The sequence below is a fragment of the Narcine bancroftii genome, chromosome 4 (assembly GCF_036971445.1).
Source record: "Narcine bancroftii isolate sNarBan1 chromosome 4, sNarBan1.hap1, whole genome shotgun sequence".
In the NCBI taxonomy this organism is placed as follows: Eukaryota; Metazoa; Chordata; class Chondrichthyes; order Torpediniformes; family Narcinidae; genus Narcine; species Narcine bancroftii.
Window position 1 is genome coordinate 223,051,598 of NC_091472.1, and position 20,567 is coordinate 223,072,164.

At 43.6% G+C, this 20,567-nt stretch overlaps 1 protein-coding gene and 1 long non-coding RNA gene across 2 annotated transcripts in view; one reads left to right on the forward strand and one right to left on the reverse strand.

Moving 5' to 3' along the window:
* Positions 1–5,744, reverse strand: part of LOC138761625 (uncharacterized) — a 45,940-nt gene extending 40,196 nt beyond the window's left edge. Inside the window, exon 1 of the long non-coding RNA XR_011356399.1 lies at positions 5,456–5,744. This is a non-coding gene — a long non-coding RNA (uncharacterized lncRNA). The remainder of the gene's footprint in view (positions 1–5,455) is intronic.
* Positions 1–20,567, forward strand: part of lss (lanosterol synthase (2,3-oxidosqualene-lanosterol cyclase)) — an 83,105-nt gene that overhangs the window by 31,284 nt on the left and 31,254 nt on the right. The window contains exons 9-13 of the mRNA XM_069934045.1: positions 1,184–1,302; positions 4,195–4,292; positions 6,432–6,459; positions 7,073–7,129; positions 10,399–10,470. Of these exons, the coding sequence (XP_069790146.1) occupies positions 1,184–1,302; positions 4,195–4,292; positions 6,432–6,459; positions 7,073–7,129; positions 10,399–10,470 (374 nt within the window). The remainder of the gene's footprint in view (positions 1–1,183; positions 1,303–4,194; positions 4,293–6,431; positions 6,460–7,072; positions 7,130–10,398; positions 10,471–20,567) is intronic.

A 20,567-nucleotide genomic window follows, 5' to 3' on the forward strand; every position in this document is an offset into this window, starting at 1 on the left:
AATTATGCTGAACTTTGAAAGATTGACTTTTCAGAGTGAGACTTTAATTACACACACATACATTAACATTTGGGCATAGTGGAGTTAAGTTTAGAATTAAATAAGTTTAGAGATAAGTAAGAAATGTTATCTGATTAATTTTCCATTGCTATTCCTGTGTCAGTGCGAACAAAGTCCCTTTAGTCCCAAACAAAATGTAAAAGGTTTGTTACTTTGTAACATATTGAACTTCATTTGCCACTTTGCCCATTTAACTATTCTATCTAAGTCTCTCTGCAGCCTCTCCATTTCCTCCTCACAACCTGCTCATCTCCAAACTTGGCCACAAAGCCACTTATTCCACAATCCAAATCATTAACATACAACGTATGTGCCCTGCACACTTACCCCTGAGGAACAACACTGGTAACTGGTATCCAACCAGAATAGGATCTTTTTATTCCGGTTTCTCTGTTTCCTGTCAATCAGCCAACCTTTCATGTAATTCTGAGGGCTGTCATCTTGTTAAGAGCCTCATGTATGCACCTTGTCAAAGGCCTTTTGAAAGTACAAATATACTGTGTGTCCCTTGTCTAGCCTGCTTGTGGTTTCCTCAAAAATGTACAGTAGATTTGTCAGGCAAGATTTTTCCTTACAGAAACCATGCTGACTTTGGCCTATCTTGTCATGCACATCCAGGTTTTGCGTAACCTCCTCCTTGACAATTGACTCTGACAACTTCCCAACCACCGATGTTTGGCTAACAGTTCTATAAATTCCTTTCTCTTGCCTCTCTCTCTTTGTAAACAGCAGAGCAACTTTAGCAATATTTCAAATTGCAAATATGAAGTCGTCCTTGTGATTGACAGATGTGAAGGATGTCCCGGCAACCGGAATGTGTGAAGACTGCCCCTGTGGTCAATGGATACAACCCTGCCGAATATTACTTTGTCTTCAACTGTTGCCACTTGAGCTGGACTTAGTGAAAATGATGTTTGAATAATTGGTGTTTTTGTTTCAGCAATAAGTAGATTGGTTGTTTCTCACTTTGCCCATCTGCTTTGGGTAGGATCGAGTATCCTGTTCTGGAGAGCCTTGTGCCTTTTGACTTGGACTGAGATGTTGGAGTATCATTCTGGTGCTCCACAAGCTTCTGATTGTCATGCATTTGAGCTGATGTCTTGTAAACTATGGGTTTTTACAGCTTTCCTGAACATGTATGAAGATTACCATAGCACAACCCTGCGGAAATGGGCATTAACGGAGCTCTATGACCACATCATGGCTGACGACAGATTCACAAAGTGCATTAGTATTGGACCGGTAGGTGTTAGCTCAAAAGTGTGGTTGATGCATTGAGTTTTGGGAACGTGTATCCGTGGCGTGTGACTGCGCAAGAAATTTTGCATGTTTATTTTTGTAATGGTTGTGTGTGGGCCAAATATCAAGCTGAAAGGAATGTGCAAGAATGTACAAAGTTTGACTCCCCCCATGCCAGCCTGCCATTCTACATGATCTTGGCTGATCTATATTGGCCTCAACTCCACCTCTTTCAGTTCCACATAAAACCCTTAATACTTTGATTTTTTCAATTTTCTCTCTCCCCACCATAAATTGATGTAATGATCTGACCTCCAGAGATTTACTGGAGTCAGAAAGAGAGATACAGCACAGGAACAGACCTACCATTCACTCCAAGTATGTATACTAATAAAACAGAATATTACAGCACAGTACAGGCACTTCGGCCCATGATATTTTGCTGACCTATATACCTATCCAAAAAAACCTAAACCCTCCCTACCTCGTAACCCTCTCTTTTTCTTTTATCCATATACGTGTCTGTCTCTTAAATGTCTCTATTGTTGCAGCCTCTCCCACCCTGGGATAAAGGTGCTGCCTGTTTATCTTATCTATGCCTTTCATAATCTTGTAGATGTCTATTAACTCAACTCTCATCCTTCTTCACTCCAAAAAGAAAAGCCCTAGCTCTGCTAACCTTGCCTCATGAGACATATTTTCTAATCCAGTCAACATTCTGGTTAATTTCCTCTGCACCCTCTCCATAGCTTCCACATCTTTTCTGCAAAGAGGTGACCAGAATGGAACGCAGTACTCTGTGTGTGGTCTCACCAGAGATCCGTGGAGTTACAATATCACCTCAACTTCTGAACTCAATTTCCCGATCAATGAAGCCCACCCAGCCTTCTTAATGGTCCTATCAACCTGCATGACAACTTAAGAGATGTATGGATTTGGACCCCAAAGCCCTTCTGTTCTTCCACACTTTTAAGTATTCAACCATTAACCAATACTGTATCTTCAAGTTTGACTTACCAAAAAACATCACCTCACACTTATCCAGATTGAACTACATCTGCCATTTTTCCGTCCAACACTGCATCCTGTCTATATCCTGTTGTAACCTATGACAACCTTCTACATTATCCACAACACTGCTAACCTTCGTGTCATCTGCATAATTACTGATCCACTTCTTCATTCAGATCATTTATGAATATCACAAAGTGAACGGATCCCTATGGAACTCCACTAGTTGGTGACCTATGTTCCTACTACTACCCTCTGCTTTCTGCAGGCAAGGCAATTCTGAATCCACACATCCAAGGTTTCATGGATCTCTTGCCTCAAGACTTTCTGAATGAGTCTCCAATGGGGTCTTTGTCAAATGCCTTACTAAAATCCATTTACTCCATATCAACTACCCTACCTTCATCATTTTCTTTGATTACATCTCCCTCAATCCCATTGTGTTCTCTCTGCATTCCCCCTGGTCCCTCCTCTCACCTGCACATGAGGGGCCGTTCACAATATGAGCCTCAGGCAAGACACTGGCCCCATGTTATTTTAACTGGCCTCTTTGTGACTTTCATGAGTGTTGAAGGCTTTCTGAAAGGACAAATATCCTTGGTATTCTCCATGATAAACTTTAAAGGCAAAGGATTTGTACTGGCACCAACTGGAGTGTAATGTTCTGTTCTGACATTCAGTATGTTGTGCCTTAGGATGTTATGGCCAAGAATCACTGTCCAAAATATGGGGAAAATATTTAGTTACCCCCTTCTCTAAGATGTGGAATATGTTTGACAGAAGATATGGACCTGAAATCATAAGCTCTATATTATTCACATAAATTTTTGATTTGTGAGGGGTTGTTGTAATTTTGGATAGCAGCCTAATGTTACTGGTCTGCAAAAGGTAATTTTCTAGTGTATTTAGATGCTAACCAGACCATGAATAATGTAAATGAATTATTACAGCTAAGTTTTAAATTTTAAATTTAGCCATACAGCACGGTAACAGGCTGCCCAATTTCCAGCCAATGAATCTACACCCCCGGTATGTTTTGAACAGTGGGAGGAAATTGGAGCCCCTGGGGAAAACCCAGGGAGAACATACAAACTCCTTACAGAGAGTGCGTGATTCAAACCCAGGTCCTGATCACTGGCAACGTAAAAGCGTTGCACAAACTGCTACGGCAAGTCTCGAAACTTGCCAGTGATGATCTACTGTGTACGTGTAGAAAATCCCTGCAATGTATATTAACTTCTCCATCATGAAAGGTAAATTACATTAAGGGACATGGGTAACTCTGCTGCCCATTCACAGGCATCCCATCTGTAACTGTGTTGGTATTCCGAACTTGCAAATGGCACTTCATTTCTCTGGTTCCCATTCGTTGGTTCTTGAGGAGCTGGTGTTCTATGCATTCCCAGAAAGCATTTCCTCTCACATGCCAGTTCATAGAGGCAGCAAAGTAATTTTTTTTTTCATTTCTGAGAAATTGAATATTTAATGTAGAAACAGCTAGTGGTGTTTTTCATTCTGTTTAGCTGTCAGCAACTAAGCTGTTGTATTTGTTCACACCTCCTCCCTTAAATCTGAGGGATGAAAATAACTCTGGGTACAATGATCCAACAGTCAATATCTGATTCACAGGGAGCAAATCACCTCCTCCCTACCCACCCTCTTACATAGAACTAGCCTTTGACCCTAAGGAAAGGAAAAATGTGATTTAAGAAATACAGAGCTTTCAGGGAAGTACACTGGATGTGGGAAATCCCTTTCTTTGGGGTTCAATGATATGGTGGCAGCTCAATACCCTTGCTGCAGAGGCAGTCACTGTATGGACAAACTTACTTTCAGTGACAGCATCTTTCCTTCATTGTTTCCATGACTCTTTTTGTCCTCCAGATTTCCAAAACTATCAATATGTTAGTTTGCTGGCACATGGAGGGTCATGAGTCCCCTGCTTTCCAGGAGCACATTTCTCGTATCCCAGACTATCTCTGGTAAGCTATGACTTGAGGTTGCTTTGGGGTGAGGTGGCAATAAAGCTTGAGATAAGGAATGGATGCAGTCATATCCACTGATATCCAATCTATCTGTTGGGTTGGGGTCTGGTTGATTTCAGCATCATGCCTATCCCCTGTATTATACTGCTGGGACTCACCATTTTGTTTAAAAACGTAAAGGGATTGTTGAATTCTTTCAGGAGTTAAACAAGAAAGTCTGCAGATGCCGTGATTGTAGATTAATGTACAAAAATGCTGAAGAAACTCAGCAGGTCACACAGCATTTTTTATGTAGCAAAGATATTTAACCAATGTTTCAGGCCTGATCCCTTCTTCAAGGTAAGAACAAAAAGCAGTCAGGCATCTGAATAAAATGGTGACGATAGGGGCGGGGGAAGGAACAAGCCCACAGGCAAGAGGTTATAGGTGGATGTGGGTGGAAGGGCAGAAGAGAAAAAAGCTAGGAAGTGATAGGGGAGGAAGGAGATAGCTCTCTGAATGGAGAAGGAGCAGGGTGGGGAGCTGGAGGGAAGTGATGTGGAAAAAAGCTAGGAAGTGATAGGGGGAGGAGATAGCTCTCTGAATGGAGAAGGAGCACCGTGGGGAGCTGGAGGGAAGCAGATCAGATTTCCGATTTATTGTCAAAGTACATACATGACATCACAAACAACCCTGAGATTCTTTCCTGCAGGCGAGACAGAATTACCACTTACTGATGGTGCCAAAACAAAACTGTACTCAACTTACGTATGTAAATAAAAAGATGTAAACAAACTGCAATACAAAGAGGAATAAAATCAATAAAGTGCAAAAGTAAGAATTCTTAAATGAGTCTCTAATTGAGTTTGTCATTGAGGAGTCTGATGGTGGAGGGGTAGCAGCTGTTCCTGAACCTGGTGGTGTGAGTCTTGTGGCATCTAGACCTCTTTCCTGATGGCAGCAGTGAGAACCGAGCATTTATTGGGTGGTGAGGGTCTTTGATGATTACTGCTACTCTCCAACAGCAATACTCTCTGTAGATGTGCTCAATAGTGGGGAGGGTTTTACCTGCGATGTCCTGGGCTTTGTCCATTACCTTTTTCATGGCTTTATTCTCAGGGGCGTTGGTGTCCCCATCCCAGACCGTGATGCAACCAGTCAGCACACTTTCCACCACACACCTGCACATGGTTTGCCAGGGTTTCCAATGTCACACCAAACTTCTGCAAACTCCTGAGGAAGTCGAGGCACTGACATGCTTTCTTCCATGATGCCATTAGTGTGTTGACTGAGAAATAGGGATGATGTATTTCTGTTGGTTTATGACTTGGTAACAATAAGGCATGGACTGAAAGATTTTGAGAGAAATGGTGGTAGAATTAGAAGCTTTAACATTCTTATAATGGGCAGATAATATCGTGTCCCATTCTGACTTTCTCTTCTGTGCACCAGCAGACATAGCTGGTAAGTATGCTATGAGGGATGAAAGGGAATTAAATTGCAGATGTCCATGTAACCTTGGAAACTGTGCTGACAGCAGAGTGACTGCATAATGTAAAACATTGACCCAACAGGGTGAACCCAGCACATTTGGATGAGTTGCTTTCCAAGCACCACAAAGTGAGTGACACAAACAGGAAATGTTGCTGTAGTTCCAGGCACAAAAGTGCTGGAGAAACTCGGCAGGTCACGCAGCATCCCTAGGAAGTAAAAGGCCAAGGATGTTTTGGGATTTTCCATTCAGTCCATCACTAACGTACAGTGCTCAGCCAATGTTGATCAAAGGCCAATATGCTGTGTTCAGCCTTGTTGGTTGGTGTTTATTCACAGAGCCGCAGCAAGGCCTTTCTGGCCACAAGCCGTGCCACCTTTGGAACATGAGGGGAAACCAGGTTGCTGGCGCTGTAATAGTGTTGCACTAACCGCTGCACTAACTGTGCTGCCATTCATTGCATTTTGGGTCTCTCTGCTATGAGGGCTGTCTGCCTGATTACATCCGGTGTGGAGAGGGCACAACAAAGTAAATCTGCTTACGAATCATCAGTGATGTTTTTGGACAAACACCTTGACAATGTTGATAAAGCATCACTATCCCAAACACTGCTGAAAAAACCATCCAAACAACCTGTTAATTCCAGCAACATATTCAATTCACAGGCTTGGCCTTGACGGACTGAAGATGCAGGTAAAGAACTTCCCTTTTAAATTAATTATTGCTTAATTGTAAAAACCATTGCCATTTAGGATTTCATTCATGTGCACAAGAGATTTTCTGGGATCTGTTGGGTTGGAATGCAAGAACAAATGAAGCAGCGCTGCTGTGTCTCACTGTAGCATTGCAGTCATTTCTCTTTGACACATGAATGTTTGTTTTGAGGTCCAGTACCACATTCCTCTTCTGAAAGCAGGTGGTTCTGCAGCAGAACTTATTGTTAATGTGAAAAGTTTTGACTTTTCTTTCCCATGAAGAGCCCTTTATATACTTGCACTATCTATGCTTGCTTACCCCTTCTCTGGATTTAATAATAGGATACCTGAATACCTTGTCATATCTGATTTTTATAAACACCTCCTTGTGATTTTGAATTATTTCCCAAGTTTTGCATGCTGTAACATAATAAGGCAGAAATGATGCTTTGAATAATGACTTCAGTAAAAGCTGACTCACAGCATTTGACCGATTCAATACTGATTGGAGTGACAAGAGGGGCTGTTTGCAATGACACTAGATTTCAAGCATGCAGTCAAAGGGGCATTGGGTATTCACTGTCTGCACTGAAATCTATATCTCTGCCCAGGGTACCAACGGATCCCAGTTGTGGGATACGGCTTTTGCAGTCCAGGCCTTCCTTGAGGTGAGTAGCCAGAGCTGTTTCATGTACCAAGGTCATGGTTGGCGGGTTGAGCAGAAAGAATTTGTCACCCCAGGTCAAACATGTACTTAATTCGACCAATCCCATTTGGCTGCACTGGCTGTATCGTCATCTTAGTCATAGTTGTTCATATCCATCAGATGCTTCTTGTTGTGATTCTAGCTAAACCCACTATCTCCTCTGGTAGCTTATTTGATGTAGCAAACACAAGCTGCGTGGGAATTTTTCTCCCTCCCAACCAGCAAACCACTTGAAATGTATGCCCTTTTATTGTTTGATCCCCTTCATTCCCAGTCATGAGAAATATCCTTGCTATCTCCTCTTCCCATGACCCTCATAATTTTACATTATCTATTAGTTAACCTCCCCTTGGCTCCAGAGAAATCCAGCCCAGCCTGTCCAATTTCTTTCTAACTGATCTACACCACCCTAGGCAGCACCCAGCTGAATCTCCTCTGCAGCCTCTCTGGAGCAAGTCCATCCATCCTCATGGTTATTCTCCTTTCAGACAATGTCCTGTTTCCACTCTGAGGAAAGCAGCATTGAAAGTTGGGACATAATAGTTGGCTCTGAGGGAGGAGAGGAGGTACAAGGACTGCCAGGCAGTTTGAAGAGCACCTGTTTCAGGTGAAGTTGAAACACAATGCTGGGGAACCTCAAGAGGTCAAACAGTGTCCTTTATATAGCAAAGATAAAGATACATAACCAAAGTTTTGGATTCAGATTTCATATTTATTGTCAGAGTACATACATGACATCACATACAACCCTGAGATTCTTTTTTCCTGAGGGCGTGGCAGAATTACCACTTATTGATAGTGCAAAAAAACCCACATCCTACATGTAAACAAATAAAGAATGTAAACAAATTGGCTGCAATATAGAGAGAAGAAAAAAGATCAATAAAGTGCACAAGTAAGAGTCCTTAAATGGGACCCTGATTGAGTTTGTAGTTGAAGAGTCTGATGGTGGAGGGGTAGCAGCTTTTCCTGAATCTGGTGGTGCGAATCTTGTGGCACCTATACCTCTTTCCTGATGGCAGCAACGATGTGAATCCTTGATGATTGCTGCTGCTCTCCGACAGCAGCATTCCCTGTAGATGAGCCCTTCATCAAGTTATGGACAAAATATAGACAATTGGCTTCTCTGGTTTCTACTAGACCACTCCCCTGTTCTCCCTCTCTTCTCCATCCCTCTGACTTTTTGTCCAGCTCTCTATCCACTTCCCTCTCCGTTCACAGAGCCATCTCCTTACCCCCCATCCCCCACACGTTTGCTAGTATGCTCTCCCCCTACTTCTCTACCTGTTACCTTCCCTCTGGGTCTGTGTTCCCCCCCCCCCCCCCCACAGTCTCATTTGGACACTTGAATACATTTTGCTCTTACCTCGATGAAGGGCTCAAGTCGGAAACGTTGTATCTTTATCTTTGCAATATAAAGTACACTGACCTATAGAGTTTCTCCAGCATTGTGTTTTTACTTCAACCGTGGGGTCTGCAGACATTTTTGTTTTACTCCTGGTGGAGTTGTTTACTTTGGAACAAAGGAAGCCATGAGGAGATTTACTCGAGATGTATAAAATGATGAGGGACATGGATGAACTAATTAATTGGAGCACATGAATAGATGAAAAGGATTGGAGGAAATATGAAGTCAAAGAAATTCTCCCAAAGGATAGAAAGAATCTTGACTTTAACTGCTGTGTGGTTCCCCCTGGAGGTGCTGGCATGGAGGAGTTGGAGACTTGAGCCCTGGGTGCCTCACTGGTGCTGCTGGAGGAGCTGCTGTCTTGAGTCCTGACCTTGGGTGCTGTCAGCTTGTGTGGATCTTGCCTGTTCTTCCCATGACAGTGGTATTTTACTTCCTCATCCCCAATAGGCTTGTAGGTTAACTTGCCATTCTAAATTGACCCCAGAGTGTTGATAAGCAGTAGAGCCTGGAAAGGGTGAGGGGGGGGGGGTGGAATTTGTTGAGAATAAAAGTGGGTGGTTGGAGATCCGTGCAGAATGATGGGCCGAGGTCCTCTCCATTTTGTTACTCTCTTAAGATTAACTCTTCAGTACAACTGCAGCCTCACTGTAGTGATGGTCAGAGCTGTGTCTAGAAGAAATGACTTGCCTTGGCCTGAACTTTTTGTTCTGCAAACATTCCCAAATTAACTGATTTGCCACAAACTGAATTGGATGTGAGGTTTTCCATGTTTGCTGGGGGTGAGGGGTGGGTAGAGAGTTATTGTGCTACCCAACCCCTGAGCTTGATTACAGGGGGAAGCATCTTTGCTGCAGAGAGATCTTATCCCCCTTTTTAATGTTGGGTTTCCTGAGCTGATAAAGGCTAGGTCAGAGGTGGCCACCCTCATTGTAAGAGTTACATGTCACATGGTGCTCTGGGAATGATTGAATGTCCACCTTCTACAAAACAGATAGGTTGGGATTATTGTTTCACATTTTAACTCATTTTTGGGATGGTCAAAATCCAGTTTTGAATTATGTTCACGTTGCTGTGGTGAGACCATTAATCAGCCTCTGCCATCTGCTGTGCTCTTACTGTGTGTTAGAACTTCAGGCAGAGTGGGTGTATCTTTCCTTTATAAGTCTAGGGTTTATGAAGCAGGGGGAAGGAGCAGGGGAGTGGTATCGGTGTCAATCAGAATAGTCGTGGATCCCAGTGGAGTGCAATCGTGAAGTCTTTATAGACTAAAATCCCCATTATCTGGAATTCAAGCAACTGACCAAAAAAAATTGCATAAAATAAACAGGTTAAAAAAAATACAAAAGTTTAAATTTGGCGCGCACCTCCCCACCCCCCCCCCCCCCCACCATGGATAGTTCACTAATCATGCAACATGCAAACTTCAGTAACCAGAAAATTCACTAATCTGACATCTACAAATTCCCCCCCCCCCCGATATCAGAAACTTTTTTTTTACTGTATTTTTATCCCTACTTTGGAAAATCAGGAATTTACTATTAAAGAAATCCCGATCTTGATTGGAATCTTTAAGATGAATATTTCACCTGCTGAACGAGAGGAATTGCAAATACTCAACTGTGTACCATGATCGTACTTGTGTTCTGTTTCAGTTTTATCAGCCAAGATCACCCTATCCCAAGAAGGTAGTTAGTCGGCTTTATCTGGAGCCCATACACTGATGAATGGGATTGAGTTCAGGCTGATTGCACTCTGAAAGATATGTGTTTATTTTTATTGTCTAAGTGATATGATAACCTCCAATAATTCCCTTGATACAGGCAGGTGCTCAGAGTATTCCAGAATTCGCTTCTTGCCTTAAGCGCGCCCATGACTACTTAGAACTGACACAGGTAACGTCTGATACTGCAGTTCCAACTGATTGTGAAATGTTGTTACTTCATCATTTTGATGCTTTTTTAATTATTTCTGTGCATCAGGACTCGAGAGTTTTAGCAGTAACTCGGTGAGACTCAAATAGGAAAGCAAAATATAGTGTGACATTATGTTGTGTTTGTATTGTATATAGATATGTTTTGGGGGGTTAAATTAGGGCAGGTTTTTTTTTAGTGTAGGTCACATACAAACACTTTAAAACAGATCTTATTTAAAATACTGGAGCTATGCTCATGATAGACATGTCGGCACCAAGAGCCTTTGCAAAAGCTTTGGAGAGTGCCCAAGAGGCTTCACTGATGGATTGTTTACAAAAAGACAACGGATGAAAGAACTTGTCGGAGCTGCAGATTGTCTGGAGGTTCATGTGGTTTTGCAAGCAGAGAGAGTAAAACAGGTTTTCTCTCAGGGAGAGAGGGACAGTGATCAGTTCTGTAGTTTTACAGTCAGCAGCAGCAGCTGGGACTGGAACAGGACAAGCTGGCAAGCTTGTGGAAAACCCCATTTGGAAGCTGGGTTGTGAGTGCTTAGTTCAGTCTGGTCAAAGCCCTTGTGATTCATGCAAGAGGAGAGGACTGGCTGTCTAATGTTTCACTTGAAATAAGAGAAACAAAAAGGAACTCTGTGCTGACCTGAAAGAAAGAAGTTATCATCTGGAGAAACCTGATGGGGCAAGTTTCTTCAGCAAAACACTGGAGTGGCTGATTAAAAAAGAATCAGTTGTGTGTGTCCAGCAAACAACAAATTTCTCTCTGAAAACCAATAAGAACCTTCTTGAGTGGTAACCTTTCAAGCACCAAAGCCTGGTGAACTTTAGAAATGTTAAATTCTGTGCACAGTAATAAGAATTGCCTGCAACCAGTGAACTTGGAGGAATTAGAAGTGAGATTGGACTGTGAATCAAAGACGTTTTCTGAACTTACACACACACACACACACACACACACACACACACACACACACACACACACACACACACACACACACACACACACACACACACACTAAATACACTTGTCCTTAGAATTAGAAGGGGGTTAAGTTAGGTTAGTTAAGTTAATAGTGATAAGTTAAAGTGTGATTCAATTTTCATGTTTAAAGGTAATTAAAAGCAACTTTTGTTTAAGTAACCCTTTGTCTTGGTGACTATCTATTGCTGCTGGGTTTTGGGGTCCACTGGGCTCGTAACATTGTCAATGCTGAAAATCTGAAATGCAAGCAAGAAATTAGATATTGTCAACAGGTCAGACAGGATCTCTGGAGAGATAAAATTAGTTATTGTTCCTTGCTTTGCTAAAAGATTTTTCATTTCTTTAATGTCATGAAAACAGTAAAACTCCTGGTATCCAGAATTCAAGCAATTGGCAAAAATTCTAGGAAAATAAATTTTAAAAATTAAAATAAACAAGAATAAAATAATAGGTTAAAAAATATGCAAGTTTAAAATTGTAAAAATTAATGTTCTCTGATGTAACACATAACCAGACCTGGGGGACACTGAAAAAAAATTACAAAGTTGGGTTTTCCACAGGATACGCAATTGTACCTTCTCGGGGACATTGGGGAAGAACAATTTAAACTATCCAAACTACCAATTTGGTCTGTGAATGTTGGTATTTAGATGGTTTTTGTATGTTTGTATTTTTATATTTGTATAATTTAAGAGATAGGAAGGGGAGAGTGCAAGGAGGGGAAAATAAGGACTTGGAAATCATATAATGTGGAAAGAGAATGTAATATTTTGTTCATTGGATTTGCATGAGTCTTTGGAAAATGTAAAATATTCAAAAAAGGTAACAAAAATCTTTGGTGAAGGTGGGAGCAAATATTCAGGCAGTGGAGTATCTTGGTTGTGCTTTGCTCATAGCATCCGTTTGAAACAGTAATGGCATCACCCAGGATGAAGAGCTGGTTGATGCAGCTAGATGTTGGGGTAACTCTCTTAAATATCTCCTTATCCCTGTTTAGTAAGAGTTGCCCCAGTCAGAGATTTTATCTGTAAACTTGGGGGGGGAGGTGTTAATTTTCTATAATGTTATCGTTTGTGGAGGAGGAGGAACCTCTAGATGTAGCAGTGGTTAAATGTTTTCAAAGAATGTGACTGAAAATAAAATAAAATGCTTTAAGGTTTATATATTCACATAAATGAAGTTTGTACAGCGTAAGTACAGTATCGTAGTTTTGTCTTTTAAACTGCTTATTCTTAATGCAGGTGTATTAGTTAGGCATTGTAAGCAACTGGAAAATGCACTTATCCAGCATCTATCAATCCACAAAGGTGCTGGGGCTTTTACTGTATTAAGATGTTCTAAGCTGATGTAGCGAAGTTGGTGTACACGTTGGTGTACACGTTGTGAAATCACTGTACACATTGTCGAGTTGAGTTTGTTACAAGCCCAGAGGACCCCAAAATCTAGCAGCAATAGATAGTCACCAAGTCAAATGATTACTTAAACAAAAGTTGCTTTTAATTATCTTTAAACATGAAAATAGAATCAAACTTTAACTTATCTCTATTGACTTACTTAACCCCCTTCTAATTCTAAGTGGACGTGTATGAAATGTGTATGTGTAAGTTCAGAAAAATTCTTTGGTTCAGAGTCCAATCTCACTTCTCATTCCTCCAAGTTCATTGGTTGCAGGCAATTCTTATATGATGCACAGAATTTAACATTTCTAAAGTTCAACAGGCTTTGGTGTTTGAAAGATAAATGGTTACCGCTCAGGAAGGTTCTTGTCAGTTTTCAGAAAGAGATTTGTTATTCCAGGACATCCACAACTGAAGTACTTTCATCAGCCACTCCAGTGTCTTGCTGACAAAACTTGTCCCTTCAGGGTTCTCCAGATGATAACCTCTTTCTTTCAGGTCAGCACAGAGTTCCTTCTTGTTTCTCTTATTCCAAGTGAAACATTAGACAGCCAGTCCTCTCCTCTTGCATGAACCACAAGGGCTTTGACCAGGCCGTCTTCCAAAATGGGGCATACTACAAGCTTGAGAGCTTGTCCTGTTCCAGTCCCAGCTGCTATCTGCAACACCGTACAAGTGATCTCTCTCTCTGAGAGAAAGCCTGTTTGACTCTCTCTGAGAGAAAGCCTGTTTGACTCTCTCTGAGAGAAAGCCTGTTTGACTCTCTCTGAGAGAAAGCCTGTTTGACTCTCTCTGAGAGAAAGCCTGTTTGACTCTCTCTGAGAGAAAGCCTGTTTGACTCTCTCTGAGAGAAAGCCTGTTTGACTCTCTCTGAGAGAAAGCCTGTTTGACTCTCTCTGAGAGAAAGCCTGTTTGACTCTCTCTGAGAGAAAGCCTGTTTGACTCTCTCTGCTTGCAAAACCACATGACCCTCTTCCAGATGGCAGTGGCTCCTACATGCTCTTTCCTCTGTTGCCTTTTGTAACCAATAATCCATTAGTGAATTCTTTTCAGCATTCTTCAAAGCTCTTGTAAAAGCTGTGAGGCCCCGATATGTCTTGCATTGGGCAGAGGTCCAGTATTTCAAATAAGATCTCTTTTAAAGTGTTTCTATGTGACCTACACTTACAAACTTTTCCCATTTTATCTCCCAAAAACATATCTATATATTCTGTCACAATGTATACACTGGGAAGTCAACATACATGCTGTGGAGTCTTATGTAAGACTGACACCTCCAGGCTTTCATACATCACTGCTTCTGTCACATGGATCAGAAGTGAAGTCATCAGTGATGTCATCAGCCCAGATAAAAACCTGTGTTGTATGTAGGTCAATTTCCTGCATTTTCCATAGCACATCTGACATTTTGGGAGCCAGTTTGCTTGCTGGTAAGTGGGTCGCCACATGACCCCCCCCCCCCCCCCCCCCCACTGCGGACCCCTAAAGTCTGTTTTTTTTTTTGTTTGTTGCCCTTCCCACTGAGACACCTGAACCACAACTGGTCTGTGCAGATCTAGATAGGCAGGTTTGAGGCATTCAATTGCAAAACGTTCCTCTTTACCTTCCAAAATGTACGTTGAACCATTGCGTCTTAGTACCTCATACGGATGCAGGATTGGTGCTCGGAGTGCTACTTTCTGTTCAAAAATGTACTTGCAATCCTGCAGGTTCTGGGGTATATAGGATCGGGCCTGACCAAGTTGAGATGTCGGTATGGGCGCAAAAGAACCGAGCTTCTTGCGGAGCTTGCTTAGGACTGCTTCCCGTCCTCGTGAGTCTGATACAAATTCTCCTGGAACCATCAGGGGTGTGCTTAGACCAGCTCTGCCAATGAGGCACCTATATTGTCCTTAAGTGCTGTTCGTGTGCCCAAGAGTACCCACGGCGATTCGTCAACCAGTTGGGTCCCTGCAGATGCACCATAAGGGCCAATTTCAAATGCCTGTGGATCTTTCTACTAGTCCATTGGATTGTAGGTGATATGCAGTTGTGTGGTGCCACTTGGTTCCAAGCAGGGTGGCCATTGCTGGCCAGAGGCTTGATGTGAATTGGGCAGCCCTGTCAGACATGGTGTGCTGGCAGACTGAAATGTGCTATCCAAATGGAAATGAGGGCCCTGGCGCAGATGTCGGTAGTCATGTCTGCCTGTGGAACCGTCTTTGGCCATCGTGTGGCCCAATCCACGACAGTGAGAAGAAAACGGGAACCATGTGACACCGGCAGGGGACCTACAAAGTCCACTTGTACGTGGTCAAGCCTCTGATATGTCGGTTCAAAAGATTGTAGTGGGGCTTTCGTATGTTGCTGGTCTTTGGATGTCTGGCAACTAATGCATGTCCACCCAATTGCTGACCTGTTTTTGAAGGCCATGCCACACAAATCTGTTGGGTACCATCCAGACAGTCATTCTGATCGATGGATGTTCCAACCCGTGTACCGTGTCAAATACTTGCTGCCTCCAGGCCACCAGAACAATTGGGTGAGGTTGACCTGTAGGTATGTCACATAGTAGTTTGAGCTCCCCCGGGCCTACCGGAATTTCTTCCAGCTGCAGGTTCAAGGCTCCTGTTCCATAACGGGGAATTTCTTTGTCTGACTATTGCGCTTTTGCAAGCGTAACATAGTCCATCCCTTAAGCTAAGGTCTGCAGGGATTGTGTGGCCAGGCGAGACAACGCATCTGCCACTATGTTGGTCTTTCCTGAGATGTGTTCAATGGCCATTGTGAACGCAGAAAAATATGCTAAATGTTTCTGTTGATGTACCATGGATCTGAAACCTTAGTAAAGGCCAATGTAAGTAGCTTGTGGTCCGTAAAAGCCATGAAATGCTTGCCTTTTAGAAAGTACCTGAAATGTCTGATAGCTAGGTTGAGTGCTAACAATTCTCAATCAAAACTACTGTACTTGAGTTCTGGTGGTCTTTGGTCCTTGATAAAGAAAGCCAATGATTTCCAATGCCCATTGATGTACTGTTCAAGCACCCCTCCTACTGCTGTACTGGACGCATCCACTGTCAGGACTGTCAGGACATTCTTTCTTGGGTGGACCAGAAACACAGCATTAGCCAGTGCTTCCTTGGAGCTCTCGAATGCCGCCGATGATTCTTTGTCCTAAATGACATCTTTTGCCTTGCCTGACACCAGGGTAAAGAGGGGGCGCATGATGCGAGCCATTGATGGTAGAAACCGGTGATAAAAGTTCACCATTCCAACAAACTCCTGGAGGCCTTTAACTGTGCTGGGCTTAGTGAAGGCCCGGATCACCTCGACCTTTGCTGGTAGTGCCTTTGCTCCATGTTTTTCGATTCTACGAACCAGAAAGTCGATGGTCGCTATGCTGAATTGACACTTGGCCGGGTTGATAGTCAGGCCAAAATTATACAAACGAGTGAAAAACTTGTGCAGGTGGAACAAATGTTCCTGAGGACTGCAGCTAGCGATAAGTATGTCATCCAGGTATATGAAGGTAAAGTTGAGATCACATCCCACTCTGTCCATTAAACGTTGGAAAGTCTGCTTGGCAGTCTTGACCCCAAAAAGCATCCGTCTGAATTCAAAAAGGCCAAAGGGTGTAATAATAGCCAATTTTGGAATCTGGGATTCTGATCCTTGGATCTGATGATGCCCCTGGACCGGGTCCACCTTAGAAAAGATGAAGGCTGCAGGTTGGACATGAAGTCCTGTAATGTGGTACCGGTAACAATTCGGTGTGATAACCTCGTTCAACATACAGTAATCATCATAGGGTCTCCATCTGCCTGCGGCTTAGGGTACTATGTGGAGTGGGGAAGCCCAGGATCTATCAGACCATTGTACAATACCTGTGTCCTCCATCTTTTCAAACTCCTGTTTGGCCAGATGAAGTTTATCTGGAGAGAGCATGCAAGCTCGGACATGCAGCACTGGCCCTTCAATTGGTATGTGGTGCTGCACCCCATGTTTCAGCATCGCCGAGGTTAATTGTGGCGTAATTATTGCAAGGAATTCCGCCAACAACCTGGAGTCTAAATGCGGGGCTGACAGCTTGGCCTCACCTAGGGTGAAGGTCTGGGAAGTGTTGCTATGAACGAGCCTTCATCTGTCTAGATCAGGGGTGTCAAACTCAAATTCACGGAGGGCCAAAATTAAAAACTTGGACTAAGTCGAGGGCCGAACTAAATATTTATTGAAAATTTTCAACAACATCTGCATGTTTTCTCTTCTTTCAACATGTGTAATGTTAAACTTTAGGATATAACTTTAGGAGGATAATGTTACAGGTCAGGAGTAGGTAGCTCAAGTTCACCCTTTGCTTGACCTGAGGGAAACATATTTGGTCCCTGTGGAGATGTAGTCAGCATTCACAGGCTGTGTCCATTTTGGCCTGCATCAGGACTCAGCATTTCCTGCTCACTCCTCAGGCTCTAGGCCTCTATTCACCCTCGACCCACCATCCCTCTACCTGACCAGTCCTTTACCCAACCTCTACTCACCCCTCACTCCACTCGCTCTGCCTCTACCCACCCCATCCTATACACGCCCCTCTACTGCCTCTCCCCTCAACCTGTTCCTCCCTCTACCCGTCTCTCACCCTCTAATCACCCCTCCCCTACTCGCCCTGCCCCTCCACTTTTATCTCTTCCCTATCCACCCCTCCTTCTACTCATCCCTCCCTCTAACTGCCCCTTGCACCACCATAACTTCCCCTGCCCATTACTCCTCACCTACACCCTCTGCCCACCCCTGCTTTCCCACCCCTGCTTACCCACCCACTCAGGCCCAGCGCGCTACCGATCAGCCTTTGCGGAACAGCGGGGGCCGTGCGCAGCCTGCCATGTCCGTCGCGCCGACAGGAAATCACAGGCGCTTGCCAATCCGCCGCACCGCTCGACAGGTGGGAGAAGTGACTGGTTGTGCGGGGAGCCTTCCAACTGGCTTGCCGGCTGATGACATCAACAGACTTCTCGTGTTACAATTTTGTTTTCCCCGTTCTCAAAGTTTGCACGGTCAACCTGCAACACTCTTGCTCCCTCCGCGTCCCATGGATCTGATGCCCGGGTGTTGTTAGGATTCCCAGCAGAAGGTTTGTGGAACTTTACCATTCTGGATTCCTTTTTGAGAATATTCTGGCCATCTTTTAAGGGGGGTGGTTTTAGGGGGGGAGGGGATAGTTAGGGGGTGGGGAAGGATGTGCAATGAAGGGGGAGGATGGTGGGGGTGACATTACCAAAAAACAGCATCGGCTCGCACTGCAGGGTGGGTCACCTCTAATACATTTTTGAAATGATCTTGCGGGCCAAATATAATTCGGGCCAGAGTTTGACATGTGTGGTCTAGATCAACCAGCAGGCCTTGTGCTCTGAGAAAATCAGCTCCCAATAGCGTGGCCAATGTGAATGTCCAAGTGAATTTCGTATTGCCGAACTGAAGCAGGATCCTATATGTGCCAAATGTCTGGATAGTACTGCAGTTTAATGATGGACTGGGTTTTCTGTTGCATGTGACATGCCCCGAAGGGGGAAGCGTGCTTGTATCCACCAAGAAACGCTGGCCAGAATGTCTATCGCAGACATACAAAAGGCTGTCTTGATAGCCAGCTGCAGCAGCCATTAGCGACAGCTGGCCCTGGCATTTCCCTGAAACACACAGAGAGGTCGGCAACGGCGAGCTTCTGCGCCCCATTGTTGATGGTGCTATCTTTGTCCCGTTGTCTCCTAACCGACTGGCGGTCTGACAATGGATTTGATCAAACCTGCTGCCAGTCTAATGTTGGAGTTGCACATTCCTGGTGCTGTGAGCGGGATCTGGTGACCTGCCCTACGGATGTCACGCTTTCTGGTTTAGCCCACAATAAAATGTCAGCACAGGCTGCAACTCCGTGGGTCACTGAAATCCTCATTGGCCAGCAGCTTTTGATAACTGCTCCAAGAAAGCCTGCTGTTGTGCAGAGGGACTTGGGAGTGCTTGTGCATGAATCGCAAAAAGTTAGGTTGCAGGTGCAGCAGGTTATTAAGAAGGCAAATGGAATGTTGGCCTTCATCGCTAGAGGAATTGAATTCAGGAGTAGGGAGGTAATGTTGCAACTGTATAAGGTACTGGTGAGACCGCACCTGGAGTTGTCCAGTTCTGGTCTCCATATTTGAGGAAGGATATACTGGTTTTGGAGACGGTCCAGGTTGATCCCTGGGATGAAGGGGTTGACTTATGATGAAAGATTAAATCGTCTAGGATTGTATTTGCTCGAGTTCAGAAGAATGAGAGGAGATCTTATCGAAACATATAGGATTATGAAGGGTATGGATAGGATAGATGTAGGAAGTTTTTTTGAGCTGGCCGGGGAAACTAAAACGAGAGGACACAGTCTCAAGATTCAAGGGAGTAGATTTAGGACCGAGATGAGGAAAAATAGTTTTTCCCAGAGAGTAGTGAATGTTTGGAATTCTCTAACCAGGGAAGTGGTTGAGGCTGCTTCATTAAACATATTTAAAATTCGGTTAGATAAATTTTTACATGATAGAGGAATTAGGGGATATGGGGAAAAGGCAGGTAGGTGGAGTTAGGTCATAAATTAGATCAGCCATGATCGTATTGAATGGCGGAACAGGCTCGATGGGCCATTTTTGGCCTACTCCTGTTCCTACTTCCTATGTTCCTATGTTGCTCGAACACGAGTCAGGGCCTATGTCCTTCCGTTAGTGCCAGCATTTCATTCATGAGCATGGAAGGGGTCCTGTCTCCCAAGCCATCCAAAGGAAGTAAACCGGTCACACGCTCACGTCGTGAGAGGCCAACGGTATGGATGAGCAGACTCTTGAGTGCCATATACTTGCCCTTCTCTGGAGGCTGCTGAAGAAAATCAGAAACTCTGCATAGAATCTCTTGATCCAGGGCACTTACTACATAGTTATCTGCCCCAATTGAAATTGGGCTTCTGCTTAGTCAAACCATACGTGTGGTTGTGAAGTCCAAAACGATGGTAGTTTCAGAGCCACGGCGTGCATTGAAGAAAAATTTTCCCATGTTGGGGTCCAAATATCGTTTGAACCATTTGGGTCACCAATGTAGCGAAGTATTCTATACTGAGCTACTATAGATATCAGTGTATATGTTGTGGAATCTCTGTACAATCTGTCGAGTTGATGTATATGCGGAGAAGTCGATGTACACGCTGTGGAGTCTAGTGCAAGACTGACACTTCCAGGCTTGCAAGCTGGGTGTATATACATCACTGCTTCTGTCACATGGACAGGAAGTGACATCAGTGATGTCATCAGCCCAGATAAAATCTTGTTGTCTGCAGGTCAATTTCTCATAGCACATCCACCATTTTGGGAGCCAGTTCACTTGCTGGTAAGTGGGTCACCAGACTGTATCAATGACCTATTCCATAAGAAGATTCCAGAGTCTTAAAAAGAGCAACTCATATGTCCTGTTGATATTTTGCTCTTTGGGTGATGGGAAGATGATCATGTTTATACAACTGGGAATAATTCAGGAAGAGAACTCCCAAGAGCAGTGATTTTTTTTTTTAACATCCAAATGACCAGCAGACCAACTGTCGGACCAAGACCAGGATTAAAATGAAAATGAATAAAATCCTGCATGTGCAGGAAAATCTGAAACCTGTCACGTTAACTCTCTGTTTCTCTTTCCACACATCCTGCC